Here is a 26,257-nt window from a genome sequence, read left to right as displayed (position 1 = left end):
TTCTCAGTTTCTCAACTTAAATCTTTCTAAATCTAAAGAAATACAAGGTAACACAGTACAATAATGCTTTGTATAGCTGTAGTTATTTTTTTATTATGTAAGCATTACAATTTATTATAGTGGGAAGAGATATCAGAATGCTTATTGCCTATATTACATGGAGTGTTCACGGCATATGAATTATATATGTACTTTTTATTTGTGATGGTTTCAGGGTAGTTTTTCTATTTGGGCAGCCAAGATACAGCAGCATGTATGTGAGAGTGTCAGCCGGATATTTAAAAGACACGGTGGGTGTGTTTACAAAAGTCATTCATTTCCTTTTTTGTGATTGAATGGATTTAAGAGAATGGAATGGTTTTACTGCTATCATGTGAGTCAGAAAGTGTGTTCAGTATTTGCATATCATTTGAAGTTTTACAGTGGTTTCTGCTGTTATTTTGGCATCCCGGTAATAGCTGTTAACTTCAAATCTGAATGATTTAAGTTTTCTCTATAGAAAGAACAGTGAAAATTTTAATTATATCTTCGAATGTATTTGGTTGTTCTGGTAAGTCCGTATGAGCTTTTAGAGGTAGGGAGCATTACGTAAAACCTAGATCTGAATATAAGGATAGCTCTATAGTGAAAGACCAAGCATCCATGTAGCACAGTAACCTCTCTGAACATAGCCAGGATGGGAATGGCCTCAGGAGCGTGGAAACAGAGCAAGTGTGTAGTGGTACTTTCAGTGATACTGCTCTTAGCCATGATTTGCTGTTCAGGAACTTCCTGTTGTGGTGTTTAATAATCTTTGATGTTTTTTCTTTCCAGGACTCTATTCAGTTATTAGTATTTGCTGAAAATTAGTTTTTAAAAGAGGAAGAAAATTTATGCACACACTGTCACGTTTGAAATGTTATAAATTGTATTGTTTTATAGGCGGTCATGATACTATTTTATATAAAAATAGCGCATTATTTTAAAATAGAAACTAGGAGATTTCCTAATATAGCATAATCTGATTAAACATGATCAGGGTTTGTCAATACGAAAGAATGAGAAACTGAGAAATGTGAAGTCAAGTAAGGAGAAGTTACTTCCCCCCCATTTAAAGTTTAACAGACTTTGGAAAGTGTTTGTCAGCATTTTAGAGATTGAAATGTTTTCATTCTTTTGAAAGAAAAACTGGGGGGTTTTGTATATGTATTTTTTCCATTAGATTGTATCTGCCATCTGTAATGTTTAGAAGGATTTCCTAATATTTGGGGCTGCTTTTTTCCCTGATTTAAATGCTTATGTTGAAATCTAATTGAAGACATGAGTAAAGCTTCTGTAATAGAATAGCTGATTGAGAATCAGTAGAGAATTTAAAATGGAAAAGTATTTTTCAATGTTTAGTGATATTATTGCTAATAGTAAAGCTTCAGTGAAGATTGGATTCATACAGATAGATGGTTGCAAAATATAGCCAGCAAAAAATGGTATTTATGAGATTGTAAAGTGAACTATAAATATTTCTGGTACATTTTTGAGACACGGGATACAACATGTCTGAACAATATCCGTTCTCTATGGAAGTGCCACTAGACCTAAACAGTGCTACTGGTGTCTGTAGAGTTTCTGATCTGTTTCGTATGCATGCTTTTGTGAAGGATGGTGTTTAAAGAGGGAGGGCAAGGTGAGGATTCTGCTGCCACTGTGGAATTGGCAGTTCTCTGTTTCTCTGTGAGCTGCCTGCTGAACCCAAGAAGTGTGCAAGACAGAATAGCAAAGCCCTCTTTAAACGGTGGAAGAGGGAAGTCTATTAAAGGCACTTAATGTAATTTTTTAAAAGCAGCCCTGAGCAGAAGGACTTGGATGTTGATTGATGAGAAGCTCAACATGAGCCGGCAGTGTGCGCTTGCAGCCCAGAAAGCCAACCGTGTCCTGGGCTGCATCAAAAGAGGTGTGACCAGCAGGTCGAGGGAGGTGATTCTGCCCCTCTGCTCCACTCTTGTGAGATCCCACCTGGAGTACTGCATCCAGCTCTGGGGGCCCCAGTACAGGAGAGACATGGAGCTGTTGGAGCGAGTCCAGAGGAGGGCCACGAAGCTGACCAGAGGGCTGGAGCACCTCTCCTATGAAGACAGGCTGAGAGAGTTGGGGTTGTTCAGCCTGGAGAAAAGGCGGCTCCGGGGAGATCTAATTGCAGCCTTCCAGTACCTGAAGGGGCCTACAGGAAAGCTGGAGAGGGACTGTTTACAAGGGCATGGAGTGACAGGACAAGGGGTAATGGCTTTAAGCTAAAGGAGGGTCAATTTAGATTAGAGGTTAGGAAGAAATTCTTTACTGTGAGAATGGTGAGGCACTGGAACAGGTTGCCCAGAGAGGTTGTGGTGCCCCATCCCTGGAAGTGTTCAAGGCCAGGTTGGACGGGGCTTTGGGCAACCTGGTCTAGTGGAGGGTGTCCCTGCCCATGGCAGGGGGGTTGGAACTAGATGTTCTTTGAGGTCCCTTCCAACCCAAACCATTCAATGAGATATCATACCCTGCAAGGTTATTCATGAGTGTGTAAAAAGCAGATGCTACTTCTGAAATAAGAGATAATAGTATTTTACTGGTTTTGTGCAGGAGCCATCAAGCTGCATACTCCACTGCTAATGCCCAGAAATAAAAAAATATATGAGCATAATGAAGCTTCATATCTCATGGATCACAGTGGGATGCTGGTAATGCTTCCTTATGACCTCAGAGTAAGTAGTATCATCTCTACAGGTGAGGCTGGGTGTGAAGAGCGCTTCGGTGGTTGTAGATACCTTTGATTCACTAGTCACAAAATTGGTTTAGGCTCAAAATTGGTTTAGGCTTATACTTCTGACTGCTGCAGCAGTGTATCTTTCATTGTCTATTCCTGCATGCCTTAGTGCTGTACTCCTGGTCCTGACAGCTGGAGCCCTGACTGTATAGGAAAGAAATATACTTTACTTTTTTTTTTTCCTGGTTTTGTTTTGGGTTTGTTTTTTTAACATAGGTGAAAATAATGCCATATTATAAATGTGATAGATGTCACTGCTGGTTGTGGTTTTTTTCTTGCACATAATAAGAGACAAGATTTTTCCAGTGACCAGTGACAATTCTAATATTCCCATCCCTTTCTTATTTGTAAGTCTTTAGAGAGAATGTGGGTAATGGGCTGCCCAGTTTCAACTTCCTCAAACAGATGTTGTCAAGGATCATTCTGCTCTTGAGAGGAATTGCTGTTGGCGCAGCTGAAATTTTACTGTCTGGTATTCCTCCATCAGTACTACCCAAGTATATGCAATGTTGGCCTAGTTAATTACCTTGCATTTAATTTAACACTTAAATGCTTTAAGTTATATATTATTTGTTTATTATTGCCAGTTAAAGAACCTGACTTTTTATATTCTGTTTCATTAATTTAAGGTCAGTTTAACTCACCCTTTCTTTGCATTTATAACGTCAAGCTATACAATAAGATTCACAATTAAGAATTTGTGCAGGATCTACAAAATTGATCTTTCCATTGGAATTACTTGTTTTAGAAAATGTGTTGACCAAATGTTTATTCAAAAATACTCTTTGATATCTTTATATAAACAGCAAAGTACCTGTTTGTACATTTTAACAGGCTCATAATGAATTTATGATGCATTTTGTATGCATTAGGGTAATTAAGAAAGGTCCTTGTGTCTTTCTCCAAGCTCTCCTAGGAACTTTGGGGGCAGGATGTTTTTATTTAAAATTTGCAGCAAGGATGGTTACATTAATATTACTTGGCTATGGCAAATATTTAAGGCCTTGTTATACATGTGAGAGTACAAGTGTTACTGCACAGTAATAATTCATACCCAATTTCAGAGTCTAATCAGACTGAATGTTTTGTTTCAACAATTTTCACGTATTTTATTTTTCAGATTCCTTTTGCAAGATTTGTAGCTAGAAATAACATATCAAACCTGAAAAGGTAAGGGATGTAGAGATGATGTTTTGCACAGATGCCGTGCTTTGACAGTGACCACTGAGGATGCTGATTCGTTCTTCAATGTTTCCTTTAGGTACTGTATAGAGCGAGTTTTCAGACCTCGGAAGTTAGACCGCTGTCATCCCAAAGAACTTCTAGAATGTGCATTTGACATTATTACATCTACTGGAAATAGCTTTTTGCCTATAGCAGAAACAATTTATGCCATTTCAGAAATCATTCAAGAGTTTTCAGTGCTACAGGTAGATTCTCTAATCATCCCTTTTGTTCTCTTTTCCATCCTAAAATTTTAATCTCAGTAAATATTTCCTTTTAACCTTAACAAGTACAGACCTGTTTTCACACTTTATCAGTTAGTCATTTATAGAATACTGTCATTTAAATCAAAAATATGTAAACTTAAAATGAAGCGTAAGCTTTGTGTGCAAAGAAATGTTAATTGAATCCTTACAGTGCCATTGAAATAACATCTGTCATCTTGCCAGGCAAGTGATTATTGTAGAATGGTCAAGCCTTGTCATTCTTTAGTTCTAGATGGAAGGTAAAGTGGTGGAAGGAGAGGTCTGAAGTTAGTTTTCAACTATTATTAAACAGGTAGGAAACGTTTGGGTTTTTTTAAGCAAAACGGAGTGCAAGTAAATATTTTTCTTTTTTTTTTTTCCTTTATCCTGTGTTAGGAAAGAAATTACAGTATTTACTTGAACCACACTGCCTTACTGAAAGCTATACTTTTGCACTGTGGGATACCAGAGGATAAACTCAATCAAGTTTACATCATTCTCTATGATGCTGTGGTAAGATATTAGTTATTAACCTAATCTCTATAATCGTCTCTCTAGAGTATCTTATTCTGTGGAGCTTTCTCTAAAAATGAGTAACAGTGCATTGCCAGCATTACAAGGAGTAACCTGTTTACATATAAAAAGCCTGGCTATTTTTGGACTGTAAACTTAGATTAATACTTGTTTGTTACTTCTGTATTGCGATGTTTTAAGATGATTTTTAAATGTGTGTTTATGAGAAAAATATTCACCTGTATAATTAAGAACTGGTAGGCCATTCAATAAAATCTTTAAAATGTATCTTAATATCATATTGATCTCCTCTACCTTATGAGCAAATAGATGAAATTTATTTGAATAATTAAGGTAGTGTTTAAATCCCAACAAAATGCCTTTTTTATTTCCTTTCATTTTGTTCTCCTCTCTTTATTTATTAATTTACATAAGCATTTCATTATTTATGCAGAAGTGCTTTTCAGTAAAGTTGGTATCTTTATACTTTTTGTTGCTTCTTGAAACCAAGCCGAATATGGCCTTGCTATGAGATAGGTGGAAAATGTGTCACTTATTGGTTTTGTTCTTTTACGTTATTATCGCAGTTCGTAAATGCAACCTTTAGTTTAAGATATTGGAAAGTTGTGTTTTAATTCTTCTCAGCGATAGTAATTTTTTTGGTAACTCAGTTGTTGAATACGTTTGAACCTGTTTCTCTTGTAGACTGAAAAGCTAACTAAAAGAGAAGTAGAAGCCAAATTCTGTAATCTTTCTCTCACATCAAATAGTGTAAGTAATTTTAATTCAGTGTTAATTTCCCTGTAACTTGCCATAAGTCAGTAATATTTTATTTACTTTGCAGTTTAATCAGCCAGAGTAATAAAAACAAGTTGTTACATCTCCTGTTCAAAATAGATCAGTTTCTTTGGAAGTGGTCTGATTTTATTCTCTGTTCTCTCTGGAAGTCAGTATTGCAACATTCCAAGTTTCTTTCTTCTTTTAAATGTATTTTTCAGACTGTGGAAACAATGAAAGGGTAAATGGAATACTGTACAGTGGTATTTAGTAAAACAGAGAGAAACTTTAAAAAAAAAAAACTGTCTGCAAATGTTGATGAACGTGTGTAAAGAGTTGAGGTTAACTTCTGGACACCCCGGTGAGAGTTGTGCCTGTCCGTTCCTTTCCTCAACTCACTAAATAGAAACAGGCTGCTGGGCAAAACAAGGAAAAAAGGCAGATATTTTACTCACACCAAGTAAAATATGTTTCATATTTTTAGATGTGATGTATTATGAGCGCTGTCAGTAGCGCTACCTATGGGTTTTATTTTATTTTTGTTTTTTAGCTTTCTCGACTCTACAGATTCATTGAGCAGAAGGGAGAAGCAAGTAATGTATTTCCATTTTTAAACACAATGATAAAACAAAAGCCAGGTGTCACTCAGCTGTTGAAGCATGGCATGAAGGATTTAGAGGAAATCATTGGTCTCTTAAAGCAACTTGGAATAAAACTTCAGGTTTGTAAAATACTCTGCTAATAAATTAATGGATTTATAGGCTGTTGGGGCTTGTAATTTGCCAGGAAACCAAGTAATGATATTTTAGAACAGAAAAAACACATCAAAGTGTCTTTTGATGGCAAGTAATAATACTGGCATTGATTTTTTTTTTTTTTAATTTCTTTTTTTTTAAAGACACGTTTGAAGAATAAGACCTCTTCCAGGCAGAAATCTCTAGCTTAACTTCTATCTAATGACACATAGATGCTGACTTTTTTTTTTTTTAGCTAAGATTGTAGGCATTACCTAGAACACAAATTTCAAATTTTGAAACAAACCATAAATGTTTTAAAAATACAGAAAGCTGATTACTACTAAAGGCCTCTCCTCCTCCACCTTCCTGGAGGCCTTAGGTTTTGTGCTATAAGTCTCTTGGGATGTTTTAAGGTTAAAGTATCATTTCCTTATTTTTAATTGTGTTTTAAATTTTTGGAGATAAGGAGTGTTTTCATATGTCTTCCTTATGTGACAACACTGTTTTCAATCCATGCTGCTAATAGGAAGTTAATTGTATTAACTGGTAGTATTGGTACAGGTCTTGTACACATATTCATTTTTATTTTACAGGTTTCTATAAATCTGGGACTAGTTTACAAAATACAGCAGCACAATGGTATTATCTTCCAGTTCATAGCATACATCAAAAGAAGACAAAGAACTGTGCCTGAAATTCTTGCTGCGGGGGGCAGATATGATCATCTGGTATGTGCTCATCTACTTTAATGAATTTAAATTTTTTTTAAAAAATATGAGAAAACGAAAAAAACCTTGTGAAATTTTGCAAAGATAACTATTTGAGTCTTCCATTTTGTTTTTTTCTTGTTTTGAGATTCCACAATTCAGAGGACCGCAGATGGCAGGACCAGTTCCTTCAGCTGTTGGAGTCAGCATAGCTATAGATAAAATAACTGCTGCTGTTTCCAGTGCAGAGGATTCTGTAAGTCTGTTTTTCGGGAGGTGGAGGGGTTTTTTTGTTTGTTTACACCTGCCAGTTCAGGAACCTAATTGTAGCCACAGATGGGCAAAACCCAAGATGTTCACATGTGTTTCAAAAATAACACCATACTGAAACAGCAAACATCAAGATGACCTGTTTTCTTCTGTGTTTCTCTACATAGAATTATTTAATAAAATAAGAATTTGGGGGAGAGAGGATCTTCAGGCTTATACCCTTTCATTTTTAATTTAAATGGGGCATTTTTCTCAGGCTATGGATTGTTTCAGATGGAAGAGTACACCTGTAGATACTTAGCTAGTAAGTGTCACTTTGCCCCTACCACTTCTCCCTTTATAAAAGTATAGACGGTGGAGATGGAAGGAAACTTCAGAAAATGGACTGCTCTGTACAATCTCACACAATTTCACTTGGTTGTGGAATGTGTATTTTGTTAACTTTTCTTTATAAGAATAAATTAACACTGCTAAGCAGAGTGGGAAAGAAAGAACAAAATAGGCTGGGATACTTAGCAAGCTGAGGGTGTGCAGATGCTTTTTGTCAAAGATTAAGCTTCAGCAACTTTCAGGCATGCTTAGGTAGATTGTGGCTCTGAAAAGAGGTGGATCTACCACTTTTTTTTCAACTTGATGCATTTTGAAAAACATATTTATGCTTCTTTGTTACTTTTAGCTGCCTTATGAAGGGGCAATGGTGGCTAATATTGTCCCCCTTGTTTCTACTTTCCCTTCAGGTTTCTGTCAGCTTGTGTGACCTGCTGGTTGTAAGTGTTGGTCAGATGTCAACGGGTAGAGCGATCAATATTGTTCAGAAACTCTGGACTGCAGGAATTCCAGCTGAAATAATGTATGACTGGTCCCAGGTAGAACTTCTATCTCCATGTGTTAACTATATTCTTGTTTTCTAAGATTAGTGCGGCCTGAGACCATCCTTTTTCAATTTTTTCTAGTTCTTACTGAGTTAGATTCATAAACTGAGCATGTAGGGTGCTATTGAGATACAGTAATGTTAAGAAAGTCTCAGTGGCCTTGCAGCATTCTTCCTCTGTACGTCCCAGAGTACTTAAAAGTGTGATGGAGGATCTTTATGTGCTTCTCAGAGCACAGAGGAATTAAATGACCTTCCCCAATTATACATCGAGTGTGGAGTCTGAGGCCTGTTGAAATCAAGGGGGCCAGTCGCATAATGAATTTAAAATGAGGCCAGTTAGCTCTAATTAAGTGAAGTGAGGATGCTTCAAAGCAGAAGCATGTTTTGTACCAGTGAAGGCCACAAATTTTTCTTTCAATGAGGGCTGCAAGTAGGATCCCTGAATTAATCAGTTAATCTTTAATAAAGGGCAAGTCTGGAACAGAACGGTAGCATCAACTTTTAAATATATTCAGATGGCTGAAGACTATTAGGTTCAGAGGGAATATTGCCATCATTCTACTGTTAGAAACATAGATTAGTGAGTGAACTGAGCCACTAGATACACTACGGGATCCCGTAGTGTAGTGCTTGGAGAGATATGTGGTAGGAAGGAGAAGGAGTGGCAAGCTGAATTGTGCCCTTTTTTCTCCAGTTGAAACCAAGTGGACCTTTAACCACTACTACCTCACTGGAGTAGTGAGTTACGTGACAACGCTGAAGTCCCTTTTAATAGTAGTGGCAGTTACCTGAGGTTTATGAGTCTGGTTCACCTTCAAGTATGCCAGTTTGTGACTAACAAAAGAAACAGTACGGAGTTGCCCATTCAGAGTCATGTGCTGCACAGCAGATAGTATTGAGCTCACTCACTTAATTGGCTGATGGTTTTTGTAATCTTTTTCCATAACATTTCTGACAGTTTCAGTCCTTCAAAATTGAAAAAATCCATATCGTTATGTTTTTCCTATGATCACTCTGGGTTCTCTCCTTGTGTTTCTCAAGGAATGAAGATGTGGGTAGTTCTTGCTTCTGCTTAATGCTGCCCTGCAAGCCGCTGCTAAGTCAGCATAGCAAGCCCTTCAGGAAGCTCAGCACTGAGAATGATGTCAGTCAGCCTCAGGTTTACATGAAACCCACCTGGAGTCAGCTTTGATGACAGAGTACTAGTTATGCAGGACTGAGCTGCTACTGAAAGCTGGACGCAGCGGGCTGGTAACTGATGGACATTTTTACCTTTCTCTAGACCCTGCACTTCTAGATCCAGCTAGCCCTTCCATGTGGGCACTAGGACTGCAGAGCCTAGGTATTCTCTCTGTCTAGTGTAGACTTAGATTTCAACTTTTAAGGAGCATTAGGTAGGTAAATACATGCATAATGAAGTTTCACCTCCTGGACTTGTTAATAAAGCTTTCCCTACTCAGAAGCTTACATGATCAGTGTAATTGCTGCATATCAAGTTATTTTAATTAAGGATGAGAAACTCTGATTACTTAAGTGATCATTTTATAATCCTTCAAATCTCTGTCCCATTGCCCTTCCCCTCTTCCCATTTTAGTCCCAGGAAGAACTGCAGGAATATTGCAGATGCTCTGGGATTACATATGTGGCGCTTGTGTCAGATAAAGAAGGAAGTCATGTGAAGGTAAGTGTGGAACCAAAGGACGCTCAATCGTACTTCATATTTATAATCTGTTGTTCTACATTTCTGTTATTGAAAATAATAATGATCTTAAAAAAATACTTAAGTATATGGAATTCAGGTAAATACAGTTTCAGCTGCAAAGTAGTAGAAAGATCTTCTGAAGAAGCCTGCTTTTTATTCCTCCATAACATTGTTACTCACTGATTTCAATATCTGGGAATGTCTGAAAACGAGTGCAAACATTGCTTGAGTTAGTCATCAGTGTCTTTAAGTGGAAAAAGGTTTTTGTTGTCTCTGATTTATTTGAATCTACAAAATGAATTAGTTGACTCAGTCATCTTTCCAATTGACAGCTTTACATGTTACAAAACAAAAACTAAAATGTAAATCTAAAAAACTCCATGTAGTTCTAATGGCCAGAGTCTGAACCACGCTCCTCGCCTCTGTCTGCAGCCTGTGGTTCTGATACCTTTACAGAAGATTTAAAATATTCTTGATTCTGGATCATTAGGAAAAATATCATTATTCTTTGAATAAAGATTTATTCTTTGACTGGAAAAAAGTAATCATTTGACAGCATCTGGCGTGGCCATGTTACCTAGTCAATGACCATTACTAAAATATTTTTCACTTGTTATTCACTCTCCTTGTCATTGTAACAGAGATAGCAAGTAACTGTGCAATAACTGTATGAACGAGTAGATTTTGATGATGAGAATGCAATATATCTTCAACAAAACTACTACAGAACGTTCTTTTACATATGGCGTTATTGAAGCAAAACCAATGAAACATGCTAATGAGGTGAATGGTGGTGGTACTGATTAATCTCTTCCCAGGAAAGATGGAGCAGAATTCTAAGTTTTGAACATTTGAGGCTAACTCTTGCAAACTGAAAGGCAAGCCTTATTTTGGAATAAGTCCATAACTAAAAAAAAAAAAAAAAAGCCGAAACCCAAATATGCTTTCATTACTATGGTATTTGCACCTATAAACCATTCTGTTAAAAAAATTATTGCCACATATTAAATACAGATAGCCAAGCTAGTTTACGCTTTGGGAATGCAGAGGAAATTAGTCAGTTGGAAAAAAAAAAAATCTAATCAAAGATTTAATTGGCAGTGATTGATTGGTAATGATGATAGCTGCCTCCCTTTGACTGTTGTACCTTTAACGGGTGAATAATCCAGTTTGGTTTTGATTAAATTTAAGAGGTTTATTCATATGCCATTTTAAGAACCACTGAACTACATCATAGGTGAAATCCTTTGAGAAAGACAGACAGACGGAGAAAAGGATTTTAGAATCTGACTTAGTAGATCACCTGATCCAGAAACTGAAAACTAAAATCTGTGACGAAAGATTTAGTAGGTAAGTAGCATAACATGTCAATGTGAATAGTCAAAATCAGAAGTGAATGTATGTTTGTTTTAATGAAATAATTTTAAAATATGCTCAGGTAAACCTTGACTTTATTCGATAAAGAATAAGAGCTTTGAATTCCTTTTGAGGGGAAAAGAAAGCACAAGGCTTGGTTATAGAATTTTGTTGAGGTTGAGAGAGAGACTGATTTCCCTAGCTGCTGTTACATTCAAACATCCGTAGCGCTTCATAAATGAAAAGGCCACACAGTTACCTAGCTCAAATAGAACACTAGTACTGTTTGTACAGCAGGGCTGCCTGCAAGTCCCTGTTACTGACCAGAAGTCCATTAAGTTTGTGTACTGTCTAATCAAAGAATCAAAGCAGCAAATCCCTTTCATTCTGAGACAGCGTTGATATGGTAAAAGAAGTGTAATTCTAGCACGCCTGTATGCTTTGGCATACTTACAAGTGAAAGTAGCGCCTGGCAAAGACTCAGGGTACACAGCAACATCCCATCATCTTATCTTTGTTGAAATTACTATTTCTTGTCACTGATAGAAGGTAGTATGGAAAGCACCAGAGAGGCTACAGTCACACCTGTGTGCATAAGCAGTATGGCCATTATTCACACATATCCCTTTTGTAAATTACACACGTTGTATATATTTACATGTGTGTAAATATGTATGTATGTAATGGCAGCGGGAACAGACGTGGCTTTATTCACACAAACTAGAATCCAGAAACTAACAGGTTTGATGTATATAGTATTTCTGAATGGACCTAACAATGAAGGAAGTCGTTAAGCTGAGAAATGGTGAACTCGAACATCAGTTTGTGCAGGCGGCTCACATCTCCTGCCACTCACCTCTTCATTCTCCTTTTTCTGGCCTCAGCCACTCTTGGCATTTAACTTCACAACTAACCTGATTCTCATGTGTTCTGTGACAGATCTACAGCATCTATTAGAAGCTGTGAGAGAAAATAATTCTTTCTGAAAGTTACCTTATTTCTAGATCCTGAGAACAAAATACAGAAAACCCCATATTTGGCAATACTAAACAAAGAAATGCAGTAACTATGGTTGTAATAACACTGGCAGATTTTTTCGTTAATGAAGCCAGAATGTGGAACGTAAAGGGATCCAAATGAATTATTGAAAGCTTCTTTGAATGTGTGTGATCTTAACTATTACTTTGATACTTTAGTATCTCTCAGAAACCTGTAAGAAGTTGTAGATTAAATTTATTAACTTAGAGATAATAATCTTACAGTGTATTCTAGTATTAGGATCTAAGTCACACTTGCATGATAGGGAGCACATTTTTTTGTATCCATAGGAAACCTAAAGATTACTTCTAGATCTGATTTTGTAATGTAACTCTCTATGATTTCCTGTCTGTTCCAGAATAGAATTTAATCTGCACATATGTGCTAGGAAGTCTCCATAATTTTTTTTTATCTGTTGGAATGAAATAACTATGTTTGTATGATAATCTGAGACCATGTATTATTACAGTATTTCTTCGTTATTGTAAATTTGTTTCCCTATCTGTCTTTGTTTCTTTTTAGAGAAACCTCAGATAATCTTTCAGTACCAAATCAAAAGGGATCATTTACTAATATTTCAGGTATTTAGTCTCTAGTTATAGAACTCCCAAACTGTTTTTCTTTCTGTTTAAAAACTGTTTTATAAGAAAATATTGCCGGAACACAAATCTTAAAAGTAAAGTCAGAGCAAGAAAATGTGTTTTAGCAGTGCCTCTGGTTTAGAGACACTTCTTCCTAATCTGAAATGTTGTCCCAGGTGATCTAAAACTGAAATTTTCTCCAGACTAACAAAATAAGTGCTCAGACCAACATATTCCCCATATAAGCATTCATTGATGCAGTGATTCAGGAGGGGGGAAAAGCCAAAAACCACAAACATTTCCTAGCTGAGGAGAAATTAAATGTCATCTTGATGAAAAATGATGTGGCCTGTGATTGTTACAGTGTTAAGTCCAATGTACATTGACCTAAGATTTTTTTTTTTTCTTCAAATGAAAATGCCTTTACATTTCTGGCTACAGATTTGCAATAAGTCTGATAACAGAAGTATGTATATAAAAACAATATTAAGTACTTGTTGTGGGGATAAAATTTGGCATTTTTGATAATTATTTTCTTAAGTACTGATACAATGTGTGGTAGTGGTGGTGTTTTGGTGGGTTGGGGTTTTTTTTGGTGTTTTTTTTTTTTTTTAAGAAACATTTCCCCCCCCCCCCCCCTTGCATAACAGTGAGGGAGAGAGGTGGCGATGCTTAACTTGGGTGGGGTTTTTGTTTGTGTGTGTGTGATTACCAGAAGTGGCAATTTGGATTTCAAAATAAACCATTTCAAATTTTAATTCTTGTTATTTGGGGGACCTGGGACCTGGGGTTTATTGTTTGTTTTGTCATTGACTGTGCTATGAGACTGACCATTAAATAGTTGCCTCATTCTTGTAATAGCTTCTCTTTTTTTATTTTTTTAATATTAGGTATGATACATTATTCTGTAAAATTCTGCAGACCATTTGGAACCTTTTATTAGTTTCAGGGGATGCTGATGTAAAATACCAAATTTCTTAGTCTTACCAACCAGTCCTTCAAAGTCAGAAGTCAGCATCTGAGACCTTACATGCACATATTTCACTGTCCTACCTACATGACTGACTTTGGGCTTTTTTAGCTGCTTTTTGAACCCTGTACTATACAGATCTTAGCTTATTAATATTTGTGAATTTTCTGTTTCTTGCTGCTACTTGGATAAAGAAAGAGTATAATCTAACACTATATATTTGCATTTTAGGTGCATTTGAATCACATGGAACTCTTGTAGTGCCTAACGTTAGTGTTATAGCTCCTGAAAAATTATCTGCCAGCGCCAGGCGTCGTCAAGAAATCCAGGTACACACACATCAAATAAGTATTAAGAAGTGATCCTTAGAAGTTCAGGAATGGTAGAATTCATATTTTCACTATCACCTGACTTACAGAAATACATCCTGTTTGTTCTTTATTCATAAAATAGACTATGAACAACACAAAAGGTTGAATGCAAAGACCATTTCTTTTAACATTTTGGATCTTGGGGATTATCTGTGACATGGTTGTGGCTCAGCCATCATTGTCCATATATTAGAAATCTTACTTTAGTAGGAACCATGGTTCTGGAATTTTCTTTTTTTTTTTTTTTTTTCTTTTAGTAAATGCTGAAGTGTGTTAAAGGTGCAAGTTCAGCGTACTTTTAATTTTTAATATGTTTGTATCAGATACTCCATGTAATTCATTATGTTGTCTCAAACTAAAGGCCTAAGAAAAAATTGCAGATTTAAAAAACAAGAATCCCTGCTTAAAATGTGATGTTGTAATACTGTGGAAAAGATTAAATGATGCTAGAAACAAATGTCAGTTTGCTCACTTCAGATTATTGGCCTCAAGATATTTAGAGTACATGGTAAAACAGAATTGTAATGTTACCGTCTTTTCAGTCCAAAAAGTCCCCCCTGTAACTAGTTCTTGGAACCCAAATAAAGAAGTGCATGCTATTCTCTGAGCTTTGAGCTAAACAGACTTGCTGTTTTCAGGTTTTTGATACATATAAAAGCATCTTTCCAAGGTACAAAAGACAATGTAGTGTGAGGCTGCAACTACATTTGTGAAGTGCTACCTTTGCAGGATCACTGGCTTGCTCTGGAAGAAAGTTCTACAAGGCATGACCCGTACTTTGGTTTGCCTTTCCAGTCAGTCATCCCCCTTCAGCTAGAGGTGATTCACTGTATCCAGTCACAGGCTCTCACATTCCTCTGAAAAGTTATCTAACACTCAGAAAGGAAATTTTTAACTACGCATGCGATAATTCACATTGTAACGTGCAGTTCTGTCTGCTTTAGTACAGTACCAGTATTATCAAGTCTTTACCATTGCTGCAAGAGCGGCTCAGCCCCAGTCTCCTTCCTGTCTACTCATCAAGGATTATTGTGGAATTGTTACTGAAAATTATATTAAATGTGAATTTTAGTTTAAAGATGATGTAGTTCTACCTCTTGTGTTAGAAGCAGCCTCTTCTGTTCTCACCATCTATGAAATAGAAGATAAGTGTTCCAAACCTGTGTCACAGAAGCAGTATATTTTACTTTTGCCCATCTTTTGTTGCCAGGTGCAAACAAGACTTCAGACATTCATTTCTAGCCTGCAACAGAAAACAAGTGAGATTGAGATTTTAGCTGTAAGTATTTCACAGAAGCTTGAATTAATTTTAAATTCTTAATTGAATTGGATGATGCAGTTGCTATTTGGAACAAACTACTGCCAGTAGCCTCACTTTAGAGATACCAAATGAACAAAACTTCTGGTTAAATAAGACCCATGGCATGTTCTGTAATACTTGAAAAGTATCTCAAATTGTGTGTATGGGACAGTTGCACAGAACAAAATTTCCCAAGTATTTAGTTGTGAATACTTAGGCTGTACTTATGCTAGCTACTGTGGTAGATTTAATAACTTGGTCCTGCTAGATTTGCTCTTGCATTTAAACCAACATAGCTTTTGTTTGTATATAGCTTTTAGACTTCACTGACCATGTCACAAAAGACTTGAAAATGCTTTTCAGGAAACATACTGCCTGTATGCCTATGCCTGTTTGGAACTTTCCATAATAGAATGTCATGAACACTTTGTGTAAAATGGTCAAAACCCTGGTAAATTCCCAGTTCTATCAGCACGAGTGCTTCTTTGGAAATCAAAAAGTCTGACTCCTTTCAGTATAGCTAATCTCTAGTTGGCAAACTGATAACAGAAGAACTGTTAAGTATTGATTTCTTGATGATATTTTTACAGGTAGATCTGCCAAAAGCAACTGTGATACACTTCTTATCATTAGAGGTAAGCAATTAAGTATTGCTGTTACAACTCTTAATTGAGTACTAGATGATAAATCTGTTCCTAATGAAGTGGAATGTAAAATTCACCCATTGTAGTTTTTATCCTTCAAGGAGTTTGAATTAGGTTTTAAAACTCAGAAGGATTTTTTTACCTAAGGAGCTTAACTGAGGCTAGAAAAATCCTTTTGTCAAATGCCCATTATACAAGACACCATTAGGAAGCTCTGTTGTGGTTTTGGGGGGGGGTTCTCCCATGAACAGTTAACTGAGATTGTCTTACTGCTCATTTTCAGAAACCAATAAGCATTAATAGCAGTTTCAATGAAGGTGTTTCTTGAAGCCGTTAATGAAAGACCCAAAATACAGAGGCAATTTTTTTGAGTACAGTAGCTGAAACATCTCTTAGTGATGCCAAGATAAAAAGGGATGTATAAGTATTATGTTGACACCTTTAACTCGGAAACTGCTCAATGGAGGGGGGGAAACCCACCAAAGACAAAGCTCTGCTCTTTCCTCCAATGCCAGCAATAGCTTTAAAGTCAGAAGTTCTAACTAGAGAGATGGATGCTTCCCCAGCCTCTAAAAAAAACTCCAGAATGGCATCCTGCCTGGAAGTGGATTTAGTACTTTCATACTTTACGTCCGCTGCTCTGAAGCAGTGCTGCTCTGGTAATCAGACCTCAGTGAAACACTTGAAAATATTTTCAAAATACTTAGTTCACCCAGTCTATTCAAATCATGGAGATAGTTTATCACCTTTTACTTTAAAAAGAAAAAAAAAAAAAAGTGCACACGATCAGTTGCATCATTCACTTTTTACCACAGTTACACCACAGTTCTCATATTCTATCCAGCATTGCGAAACTGGATTTCATTGTGTATGCCTTTTTATCATTAAACTATCTGTGTTAAGAAACTGATGACTGAATTCCTACTACATTTTCTTTAAAAAAAAAAAAAATTAAAAATCAAGTTGCACATGTTGTTCATATGAATTTTGTTTGCACCCTGTTTAATTAAGGAGCATTGACATTACACAATGTTTAGAAGACCGAATCTTAGCGGGAGAAGTACTGCCTTCACGAGAGAATGTAAAACTAGATCATAGTTCCTTGTCAATTTTTCTTAGTTTGATAGAGATAGACACGCCTTTGATGCTACTGTGAGACAACTGATGTCACGATGGCCAAAACAGAGGTGTTCATACTTACAAGCAATTTGTGATGAAATTTACAGTATCAAAATGGAAAAGAGGTAAATTTATTAAGTTCTTACATTGTACATAAAACATCTCAAGTATTTCCTGCATTCGAACTTTACTAAATAAGCTGCTCTTAATTTGTCTTCCCTTTCCCTCTCCCTGAGGAAAAAAGAAATATTCAGGAAATGTGTGTAGTCCCTTGAGTGCTATGGGAAGAGTTTACTGGTCGTCTAATCCTCACTTGTGGTAAAATGTAAATTCTTCACCACATAAATTCTTCATTTTTATAAGCCTTTTCAAGAAATTAAAAAATGTGTTCCCACTGTTATCTCATTTGCTGCTTTGTTCATAAAATTGAATAGCAAACAACTATATACTATATACATTCAGGTATACTGCTATTCTACTACATAGTAAGTCTCTTTTCTCAAGGGAGGGACACAGCTTGCCTTTTAAAACTCATGAACACATTTAATTCCTCCTGCTTTGAAGGAATACGATGGGAATCTGGCACAGCTGACAAGACTGCCCAGCTTTAAGCAAACGTGATGCCTGCTCTCCCAACATGTACATTAAAGCCTGTTTCTAAGTATAGAAACATTTATGTTCAACTCGTAGTCTCCTTGTTGGATTCTGGCAAGGCAGAAACACTCTGGGCACATCCAGTTTTAAGCTTCTAATTCTCAACTCTTGCAGGTAGTGGTACAGTTAAGCATGACCTGGGTATTTATGTCCTATTGTGGGTTTCATTTATAATACATTTTCTTAAACCTATGTTCACCCTGAAGGTACTACTTAACCTTTAAATGAGACTAAAAATTGACTTGGATTCCTTTTTCTTAGAGATGCACCAAAATTGCTTCATTGCTACTGATGTTTACTAAAAGAATTAAATATCAAGTGAAACTTTTTTTTCTTCTTCTTCCTGTGGCTTGCAAGACTGTGAGCAACAGAACCCAATTACTACATATGAATAATATCCTATACAATGTAACGCAGTCCCTGATGAAGTCTTCGTTTCCCATTTGATGCTCACACACAGAACACTGCTTAGCCATATGCCTTCAGATCGCTGAATGAAAACTAAACAGGCTAGATAAATGGAAAGAGAACGAAGGGGAAAATTTCAGTCACAGCCAAAGGAACTAAGACCTACTCCTTTTCTACTCCATCTTTGCTATTGGCTTATTGCTAAGATTTGCCACAGGTAGTGTAGCTTTTTGGATCTGCAGTTTCAAAGTTTAAAAATTGTCTCTTTTCCTTCCCTCCGCAGGGTTCCTGCGCTTATCCTGTACAGTTACCGAGATGAATACAAGGTTTTGTTTTAGTGCTTAAAGCATCTTTTATGGGATGCTTTTACTGAGACAACAGTGTTTTGTCAAAAGGAATTTCAAAAAGCTGTAATAATGCAACAGGCAACTACTGCCTTTTTATGTGTCCAGATTGAATTTCATGTGTAATATAAAATTGTAAATTTACATCAAAAAGTGGAAATAAATGTTTTATACACAATTAAGGAGCAAGTCTGACTACAGCCACAGATACAAGTTATCATGTAATTCTTGCCCCTTATGCCACAAAAGATATTATCAGTTGTCTGAGTGTAAAACTAATTTTTTTTAAAAAAAAAATACAGTTTCAGAATGCCTTTTATGTCAACGTGCAACAGTAGTACTGAAATGAGAAACTCCGTTCAAGGATTAGAGAGAATGAGTTATCTTCAACTCTAACAACTGGTTTTAAACTTTTTTGAAGAAGGGTTTTTGTGTAATAAAAGGTTTGGCTACTGAGCCTTCTGGAAATATGTATTACAAGCTTTTTGTGGTTTGTTTGGGTTTTTTGAGGGTTTTTTTAAGCCTACTGTTTTAATTTCTGTATAAAAGACAGATTTTAAGCTGAGGGAGTTGCAAGCTTGGCTGCCTATGCTTGCCCTGCCTGTACTGTTGCATTCAAATCAAGCAGCAGCTTCCTGGGAGGTAAAGTAAGACCCGATACAGGAAAAACTTGTTTCAGACCTGAAGGACCTAAGACAGATTAAGCCTGAAGTTAAAGTCACAGTAATGATGGAAATCTTGTAATTATCTTCTTGAAGCTAAACTGCTAACACAACCCCATCAGGAAAAGTAAAGTTGAGCAAATCTGAAGATGAGTGTGGTTGGTTGACCCTGGCTGGAGGCCAGGTGCCCACCAAAGCTGCTCTAGCACTCCCCCCCTCAGCTGGACAGGGAGAGAAAATACAATGAAAGGCTCCTGAGAGAGGATCATTCACCATCATGGGCAAAACAGGCTCAACTTAGAAAAAAAGAATTAATCTAATTTATTACCGAGAAAACAGAGTAGAGCAATGAGAAGTAGAACCAAAACTTAAAAACACCTCCCTTACTTCCTGGGCTCAACAATCCTCCCAAATTCTCTCCCTCCTCTCCCCGCCAGCAGCGTAGGGGGATGGGAAATGGGGGTTGGGGTCAGTTCATCACTTCTTGTCTCTGCTGCTCCTTCCCCCTCAGGGGGAGGACTCCTCACACTCTTCCCCTCTCACAGGGGACAGTCTTCCACGAACTTCTCCAATGTAGGTCCTTCCCACGGGCTGCAGTTCTTCAGCAACTGCTCCAGCATGGGTCCCTTCCATGCGGTGCAGACCTTTAGGAGCAGACTGCCACAGGGCCACAGGTTCTGCTCCAGTGTGGGCTTCCCACTGGGTCACAGCCTCCTTCAGGTGTCTCCACCTGCTCCAGCGTGGGGTCCTCCATGGGCTGCAGGTGGAATCTCTGCTCCACCATCATCCTTCATGGCTGCAGGGGGACAGCCTGCCTCACCATGGTCTTCTCCACAGGCTGCAGGGGAATCTCTGCTCCAGCATTTGAAGCACCTCCTCCCCCTCCTTCTTCACTGACCTTGACAGCTGCAAAGTTTCTCACATCTTCTCACTCCTCTCTCTGGCTGCAAAAACTGCTGCTAAGTTTTTTTTTTCCTTCCCTTCCCAACTCTGTTATCCCAGAGGCACTACCACCATCACTGATGGGCTCAGCCTTGGCCAGCGGCAGGTCTGTTTTGGAGCCATCTGGCATTGGCTCTGTCAGACATGAGGGAAGCTTCTAGCAGCTTCTCAAAGAAGCCACCCCTGTAGCCCACCCCGCTACCAACACCTTGCCACACAAACCCAAAACAATGAGGTACAGCAGCCATAGTTAACTCTGCATTGCATTTCACATCAAACTACTTATAATACTGGAGTGAATATGCAGAAGAGTTAGGGATTTCTGGAAACAGACTAGTGTTTACCCTCCTTCCCCACCTGGTACCTTCTATTTAAACAGCTTACTCCTGTTTCTTTAACTCAAATGATTGCCTTTAGTACTGCAGGCTCGCTGCATTAAGAAATACTTTTTCTGCCCTTTTCTTATAGTAAAGAGGGCAAAGTTAAAATATGTAAAGAGGTAACTTTTTAAAGACAAACCCATGAACTTCTGAGAACTGTGGAAGTTTAACAGCAACACACAAAGTAGCATCAGGGGAGTCAGTCCTAAAGGCACAGATAACCATACTGTTCCTAGCGATTCACCAAGACAAGTCACGTCAGTCATTACAACCAAATCCATTTCTCATTGTGTTTAATAGTAACAATTAAGTATTCACCTTTTACATCTGCTCATACGAAGGAGCTACTTTAAGAATATACTGAAGGATGAAGCTTTAAAAAAAAGTTTAGATGACATGAGCATTTTTAAGCCATGTCTGAAGGGAACATGATGCAGAGTCCTGCCCTCCCCCCACCCTGAACCAGGCTCAGCACAGCTGGATCAGCACAGGCACAGCTGCCTGGCTCTGCAACAGCTCAAGCACTGCGCTGGCTGCCGTTGGGGTATCTGCACTGCATCATGTAGACATGTCCCTCAAAGTAAGACAGAAACAGGAAAGCTGCTGTTCTTAGTAATATGTTGGCACCCACTTTCCCTAGTACTACTGAGGTTCATCTATAAAACTGGGCATCTGTCACTGAGACCCCTGCTCCAGTCTTATTTTGCTCCTGGTATGGTGCATTTCTCTTCTTCACCCTGTGTGACCCTCCCAAACAGGTTTTACACTGCTCGCTTGTATAATACAAAACAAACAGCAGTGGAAGTACAAAACTAGTTGGCAGCTGAGTGTAAAGCTATTTCAGTATAACCCTGTAAATACTCCTGCCATACAACAATCCATAGAAAGCACCTTCTGCTCCCAGTTTAAACAAAAGTACTGATTGCATCCCAGTATCCTGCTGGAAGGAAAACCAAAGACAAGTGGTAACTCAAAAAGAAATGGACTTTGCTTTGAGCAAGGGTCAAGTCTGTTACAGTGATGGTAGGACGTTCTTCTGTCACTGTGTTGCTTTACTCTTCTTGGTTTTGCTTTTCTTGTCTTTTTTCTTCAAGCCATCCATGTTGGCTCTCAGCAAATTTGAATATGCCTGAAACAACAATTGGAACAATTAAAAGAACAAGTACTTAAGTAACAATACACTAGAGGTAACATTTTACATATTGCTAATGGATAGGTATCTGCATTTTCTCAGAGAATCATGCTCTTGCACCCTACACTGGTGTTTTTTTTAAACAAATGCAGATAGATGGGTAGCCTAAGGTTAATCTGTATGGCAGTTCAGCACTGAATCAACTCATTCACAGCTGTCCAGTGCTTCCTACTGACCACTCCCCAATACCTAGAGAAAAGGAAGACAAAAGGCAGACAAAACTTACCATCTGGAATTTATTTACTTCCTTTGAGCTCACCTACAAAAGCAATACTGGAGGTTAACCAAGAAGACAGTGGCTTCTATTACAAAACCAAGTATCAGTAAGTGTTTACCCATCAGTGCCCACTTAGTCTTTCTAGCAGCAGTTGGATCAACTCATCACATTCAGTGGTGGGCAGGCTGTAGTGACACATCATAGGACTTCACCGAAAACTGAACACTCTTTACTTGATTAACAAAATTCCCTGGAGGCCATTCATCCCAAATCCATGTGTTTTCAAATGGGAAGAACACGAAGAAAGGTTTTATTTACTTGTAGGGCCACAAAAATACGTTGCAGCCCAGATTCTCTCAACTATTTCTCAAAGTAACATTTTTCCTTGGGTTACATCACAGAGGAGAGCTGAAGCCAGCTAAAGCCTTTCCTAATCTCTCATTCAAAGTAAACACACATCAGGTTTTCAACTTCTAGTTAACATTTCCTGTAATACAAATAGCTCAAAGGCTTAGAAGAGTCTACCCATGCGCACATGTTCTTGCCAGAAAACACGGATCCCCTTCCTACTGTTTCACAGTCTGAGAACATTCAGTTCGTTCCTGGGTTGTAAGAACATTTAGTAATGGCATCGAGGTCTATAGGAAACGACCTCTTTCTCCGTCACCTGACAAACTGTAGGTGTGCAGGACTTCTCTTCTCCTTGGAGCCACACCATTTGTCCTCATATCTGCCCTGGGTTCTTCTGCCCACATCTCCAGAAGCAGATTTTCCCTTCCCCCCAGACAATTTCACCCGACTCAAAACACAACAGCCAAGGTTGCCAGAAACAGGCAGGGTCCCTTTCTGCTGTCCTGCAATACTGCTCTGAAGCAAAATCCAGCATACAGAGCAAAACCATAAACTACTGTCCCATCTGTAATGCCAAGCGTAAGCATTAAGACTTCACGTAAGTGTAACGCTTCAGCATCCCAGCTTCAGCTGTGTTTAGCTACCGTATGATTTCTCTGGAATGAAGAGGGTAGCTCTCATGAAATTCATGTAAAGACAAATTTCACTTAAAATATGGGGCATTAAATAAGAGACAAGTAGGGCCACTAATCTTTCTAACCCAAAGCTGTCACTTACCACTGTGCTAATTTTCTTCTTTCCATCAGTTGCTCTTAGAAGACACTTATTGTCTGCTGGTTCAAAACTTTCTACGTGGCCTTTGCGTGGGACTGGTTTTGTTCGGCCATCATCTGCATTGGAAGACAGAGAATGTTTATTCACTAAAATCACCACGTCTCCTGACATGAGATGTTAAAAACTGCCCATGAGGAGATCTGTGAAACACCTTGGAATTTAAGGCTATCTGAACTGACATGGCTGCCAAATTGTTGACAGACACCTTCCGCTGTAACCCCACAAGGATCTGTTCCATAACTACAGCTGCCCAGGAAGAAAACGTAAATCCTTCCCCTGACATGCTGTATGAACTGCCTGCTTCAGCAGCAGTATGTTTTAAATGTATGTCAAACTGCAGGCTAGGACACTTGACTTCTCAAGTAGCGCCAGCTAGCCAAAAAGCAGAGAAACATAAACACACAAAAGCAACGCTGTAATTCTCCTTTTATAGAAATCTAAGGATTTCCAATTATTATTTAATAATTGCAAAGTCCCAACATTTCCTGCAGTTTGAAATACAGTCTTACTTCAAGGTTATTAGTACTGCAGCTGAGATGACCGATTTGTCCATACAACTACTCTTGTTTTCAGACACGCTGAATTACGACTGCATCTTTTAAAATACACGGTAACAACACTGTAAGTTTGATTTAGATGAACCCTTCTTTACTCCAGTAGCAAACTTAAGACTTACATTTCTTCAGCGTTATGAAAACGCTCCCCGAAGTTCTGCACTTTTGAAAGAGTCTGGTAAGCTCTGTCAGGAACTGCAAGAGAAAGAGACCCCATCCTCGGCTGGAGGCCACCACCATCGGCCCTTATGGCTGCTCCCTGTGCAGCCCAGCCACTCTCTGCCCGGGGAGCAGCCCCTGCCTCGCTCCGGCGGCGCCGCTACCACCGGCCGGGCTCTCCCCGTTCCGCGGGGATAAGCCCCAAGGAAAGAACTCCCGGGTTTCCCCACGCTGAAGCTGGAGGACACGAGGCCCCGGCCAGGAACGGCCCAGCCCGAGGTTCTGCTCCGTAAAACGAGGCCCAAGCCCCCCGGACCCACCGCGGCCGTTTCTGCCCGCCCGCCCTCGCCCAAGTCAGCGGGTACAACGATGTTCGCTCCCCTCCCCCGCCGTCGCTTCCACGCCGCCGGGGCAGGCGAAGGAACGGCCCTGCGCGGGCCTGACGCACCGCGGGGCACTGCGGGGCCTCGCTCCCACCGCAGCCGGCACGGGGCACACCCCACGCGGCCGGTGACCGTCCGGCTCCCCGGGGGCCACCCACGCCCACGGCTCCCGCGCGGGGCCGGCCGGGGCAGCCCCACCTGCTCGCTCTCCAGCAGCACCATCCTGCTCTGCCGGCCGGAAGCGCCGCACGTACGCACGCACGCACACCCACGCGCGCGCGCGCGCGCACGCACGGACGCACGCGCACCACGGCACGAGGCGGGCCCGCGCACGCGGCAACGCCCACAAGCCGCTCGCGCCGCTGGAAGAACGGAGCGGGCCGAGAGCGCGTCGCGCTGAGGGGGCGGGGCGCGGCGACGAGGCCCCGCCCTGCGGAGGGGAGCGCCACGTCAGCCCCGCGCGGCCGCTGCCCGCCCCGTGGCCGAAGGCGGGAGGGGAGGTGGCCTGCGGGCCCGGGCCGTGCCCTGCGCCGCCCCTCCGTTCTCCCCGGGGGAGGAGCAGCCGGTGCCTGATCCGAGACGGGGTGCCTGATCTGTGGGGCTCCGCTCCGCTCCGGCCGGCGCTGCAGCCGTTACACAGGCGCCCCCACACCCCGGCTGTCCGGTAACGGCCACGGTGCGGGGTTTTCTCCAGGCGAACAACGGCTGTGCGCGCAGCCTGGAGGAGCGGCACCAGGGCTTCGGCTCCTCAAACCCTGCGTCACCGCGGCAGGCCCGTGGCTGCCTCACCCGGGCGGCCACATCCCTGCGGCCTCACGGAACTCGCCGGCCGCGACTCGGGGCCCCAGCCACGGCCTGCGAGTAGGCCTCGGTGCGCCGGCGGGTGGCTGCGGGACGCTTGCCTTGGCACCGCACAAGTGGCGGGGGGGGAGGTCATAAGCCGGCTCTGACTCCCTGCTTCCCGCTCCCTGGGGTGGGTGTTGGGAGTCGCGTGTGCCGGAGCATCCCCAGGCCCTGGGAACATCTCGCAAGCCGCCGCAGTAGTTTCCCGAGAAAACAGAAGTGCAACCGGCAGTCATTTCCAGCGAAGTGCTGAAATGGCTGGTGTAAAGGGTCTTGGCGGCCGAGTATGGCTGGCAGAAGGCTTGCAGGGCGAGGGGTGTGATTTGAGGCTAAATGAACAAGATCTCTAGCTGGTACAAGAAGCAGCGATGAGGAAAACTGTGTCTGCGTGGGGCGAGTTGAAGCTCCAGAGGGGCGGATTCTGGAAAGAGGGAGCTTTCTGCCCATCCCAGGTTGAGCTGGGAACACACAGAAGCAGCATTTGATCTAGTGCCTTTTCATGTTTCTCACTAGGAAACTTGATTTTTTTTTTCCCTCCATGGACCTAACAGAAGTGGAAGATAATGCCTTACTGCTAAAAAGGGAAAACTCTCAGGCTGATAGGTGCTTGAGCCCTTGAGGAATTCATACTGTTCATTTCAGAGCTCAGGACTGCGTTCTGGACAGAACTGAAATACCTTCTCACGGTGGGGTTGGTGTTTCATACATAAAACACTTCATAATCGGGTAGTCCAGTCACCCCAAAAGTCCTTTTTAGGGTTTACAATAATTTGCCGTCCTTCTGCAGGTTAACCAAGAGGCAGTAGAGGGTGCTGTGATTGCACACACAGAAATGAAGCTGCCTACAGAACAAGGAAACAAATACCCAAGAAGCAGGTCATCACAACACGACCATGGTGTATCCAAATCTACCAGTTTATTAAATTAACTCCATTATGCTGGAGTCAAAGCAAGTGTAGAGAGCCAACGCTACCTGTCCCTAACTGCGGATAGTATCATCCTCCTGATGTTTTTGCACTTGTATTATTTGCAGTTGAGAAGGAAAGACTGCAGAAAAATAAATTTCATTGTTTCTCATAGCATTAAAAACTCATAAAAACTGAAGTGAGGAATATATGTTATTTAAGTCT

At 40.1% G+C, this 26,257-nt stretch overlaps 2 protein-coding genes across 2 annotated transcripts in view; one reads left to right on the top strand and one right to left on the bottom strand.

The window, feature by feature from the left end:
* Positions 1–19,804, top strand: part of EIF2AK4 (eukaryotic translation initiation factor 2 alpha kinase 4) — a 40,632-nt gene extending 20,828 nt beyond the window's left edge. The window contains exons 22-39 of the mRNA XM_054826283.1: positions 215–290; positions 2,593–2,714; positions 3,897–3,946; positions 4,038–4,206; positions 4,642–4,758; positions 5,464–5,529; positions 6,086–6,256; positions 6,866–7,000; positions 7,128–7,235; positions 7,987–8,115; positions 9,718–9,804; positions 11,063–11,175; positions 12,742–12,800; positions 14,002–14,099; positions 15,352–15,420; positions 16,032–16,076; positions 17,205–17,329; positions 18,550–19,804. Coding sequence (XP_054682258.1) covers positions 215–290; positions 2,593–2,714; positions 3,897–3,946; positions 4,038–4,206; positions 4,642–4,758; positions 5,464–5,529; positions 6,086–6,256; positions 6,866–7,000; positions 7,128–7,235; positions 7,987–8,115; positions 9,718–9,804; positions 11,063–11,175; positions 12,742–12,800; positions 14,002–14,099; positions 15,352–15,420; positions 16,032–16,076; positions 17,205–17,329; positions 18,550–18,604 — 1,794 coding nt within the window. The 3' untranslated portion in view covers positions 18,605–19,804. The remainder of the gene's footprint in view (positions 1–214; positions 291–2,592; positions 2,715–3,896; positions 3,947–4,037; positions 4,207–4,641; positions 4,759–5,463; positions 5,530–6,085; positions 6,257–6,865; positions 7,001–7,127; positions 7,236–7,986; positions 8,116–9,717; positions 9,805–11,062; positions 11,176–12,741; positions 12,801–14,001; positions 14,100–15,351; positions 15,421–16,031; positions 16,077–17,204; positions 17,330–18,549) is intronic.
* Positions 19,805–20,870: 1,066 nt separating this feature from the next.
* On the bottom strand, positions 20,871–24,587 carry SRP14 (signal recognition particle 14). Its single transcript, XM_054826282.1, has 5 exons — positions 24,483–24,587; positions 23,865–23,937; positions 23,132–23,244; positions 22,013–22,045; positions 20,871–21,723 (listed from the first exon to the last, which is right to left on the bottom strand). The coding sequence occupies exons 1-5, from the start codon at positions 24,504–24,506 to the stop codon at positions 21,634–21,636; spliced, it is 333 nt and encodes a 110-aa protein (XP_054682257.1). The 5' UTR covers positions 24,507–24,587; the 3' UTR covers positions 20,871–21,633.
* Between the last annotated feature and the right edge of the window lie 1,670 nt (positions 24,588–26,257).

The sequence above is a fragment of the Grus americana genome, chromosome 5 (assembly GCF_028858705.1).
Source record: "Grus americana isolate bGruAme1 chromosome 5, bGruAme1.mat, whole genome shotgun sequence".
NCBI lineage: Eukaryota > Metazoa > Chordata > Aves > Gruiformes > Gruidae > Grus > Grus americana.
This window is presented reverse-complemented; position numbering and strand designations above follow the sequence as displayed.

Bases quoted from the DNA above. Each gene is read 5' to 3' on its own strand.
- SRP14 (XM_054826282.1), bottom strand. From the start codon at position 24,506: ATGGTGCTGCTGGAGAGCGAGCAG. The intron at 23,938-24,482 runs GTGGGGCTGCCC...TTTCTCTTGCAG, and splicing joins TGCTGCTGGAGAGCGAGCAG to TTCCTGACAGAGCTTACCAG. The intron at 23,245-23,864 runs GTAAGTCTTAAG...CTTCCAATGCAG, and splicing joins TTTCATAACGCTGAAGAAAT to ATGATGGCCGAACAAAACCA.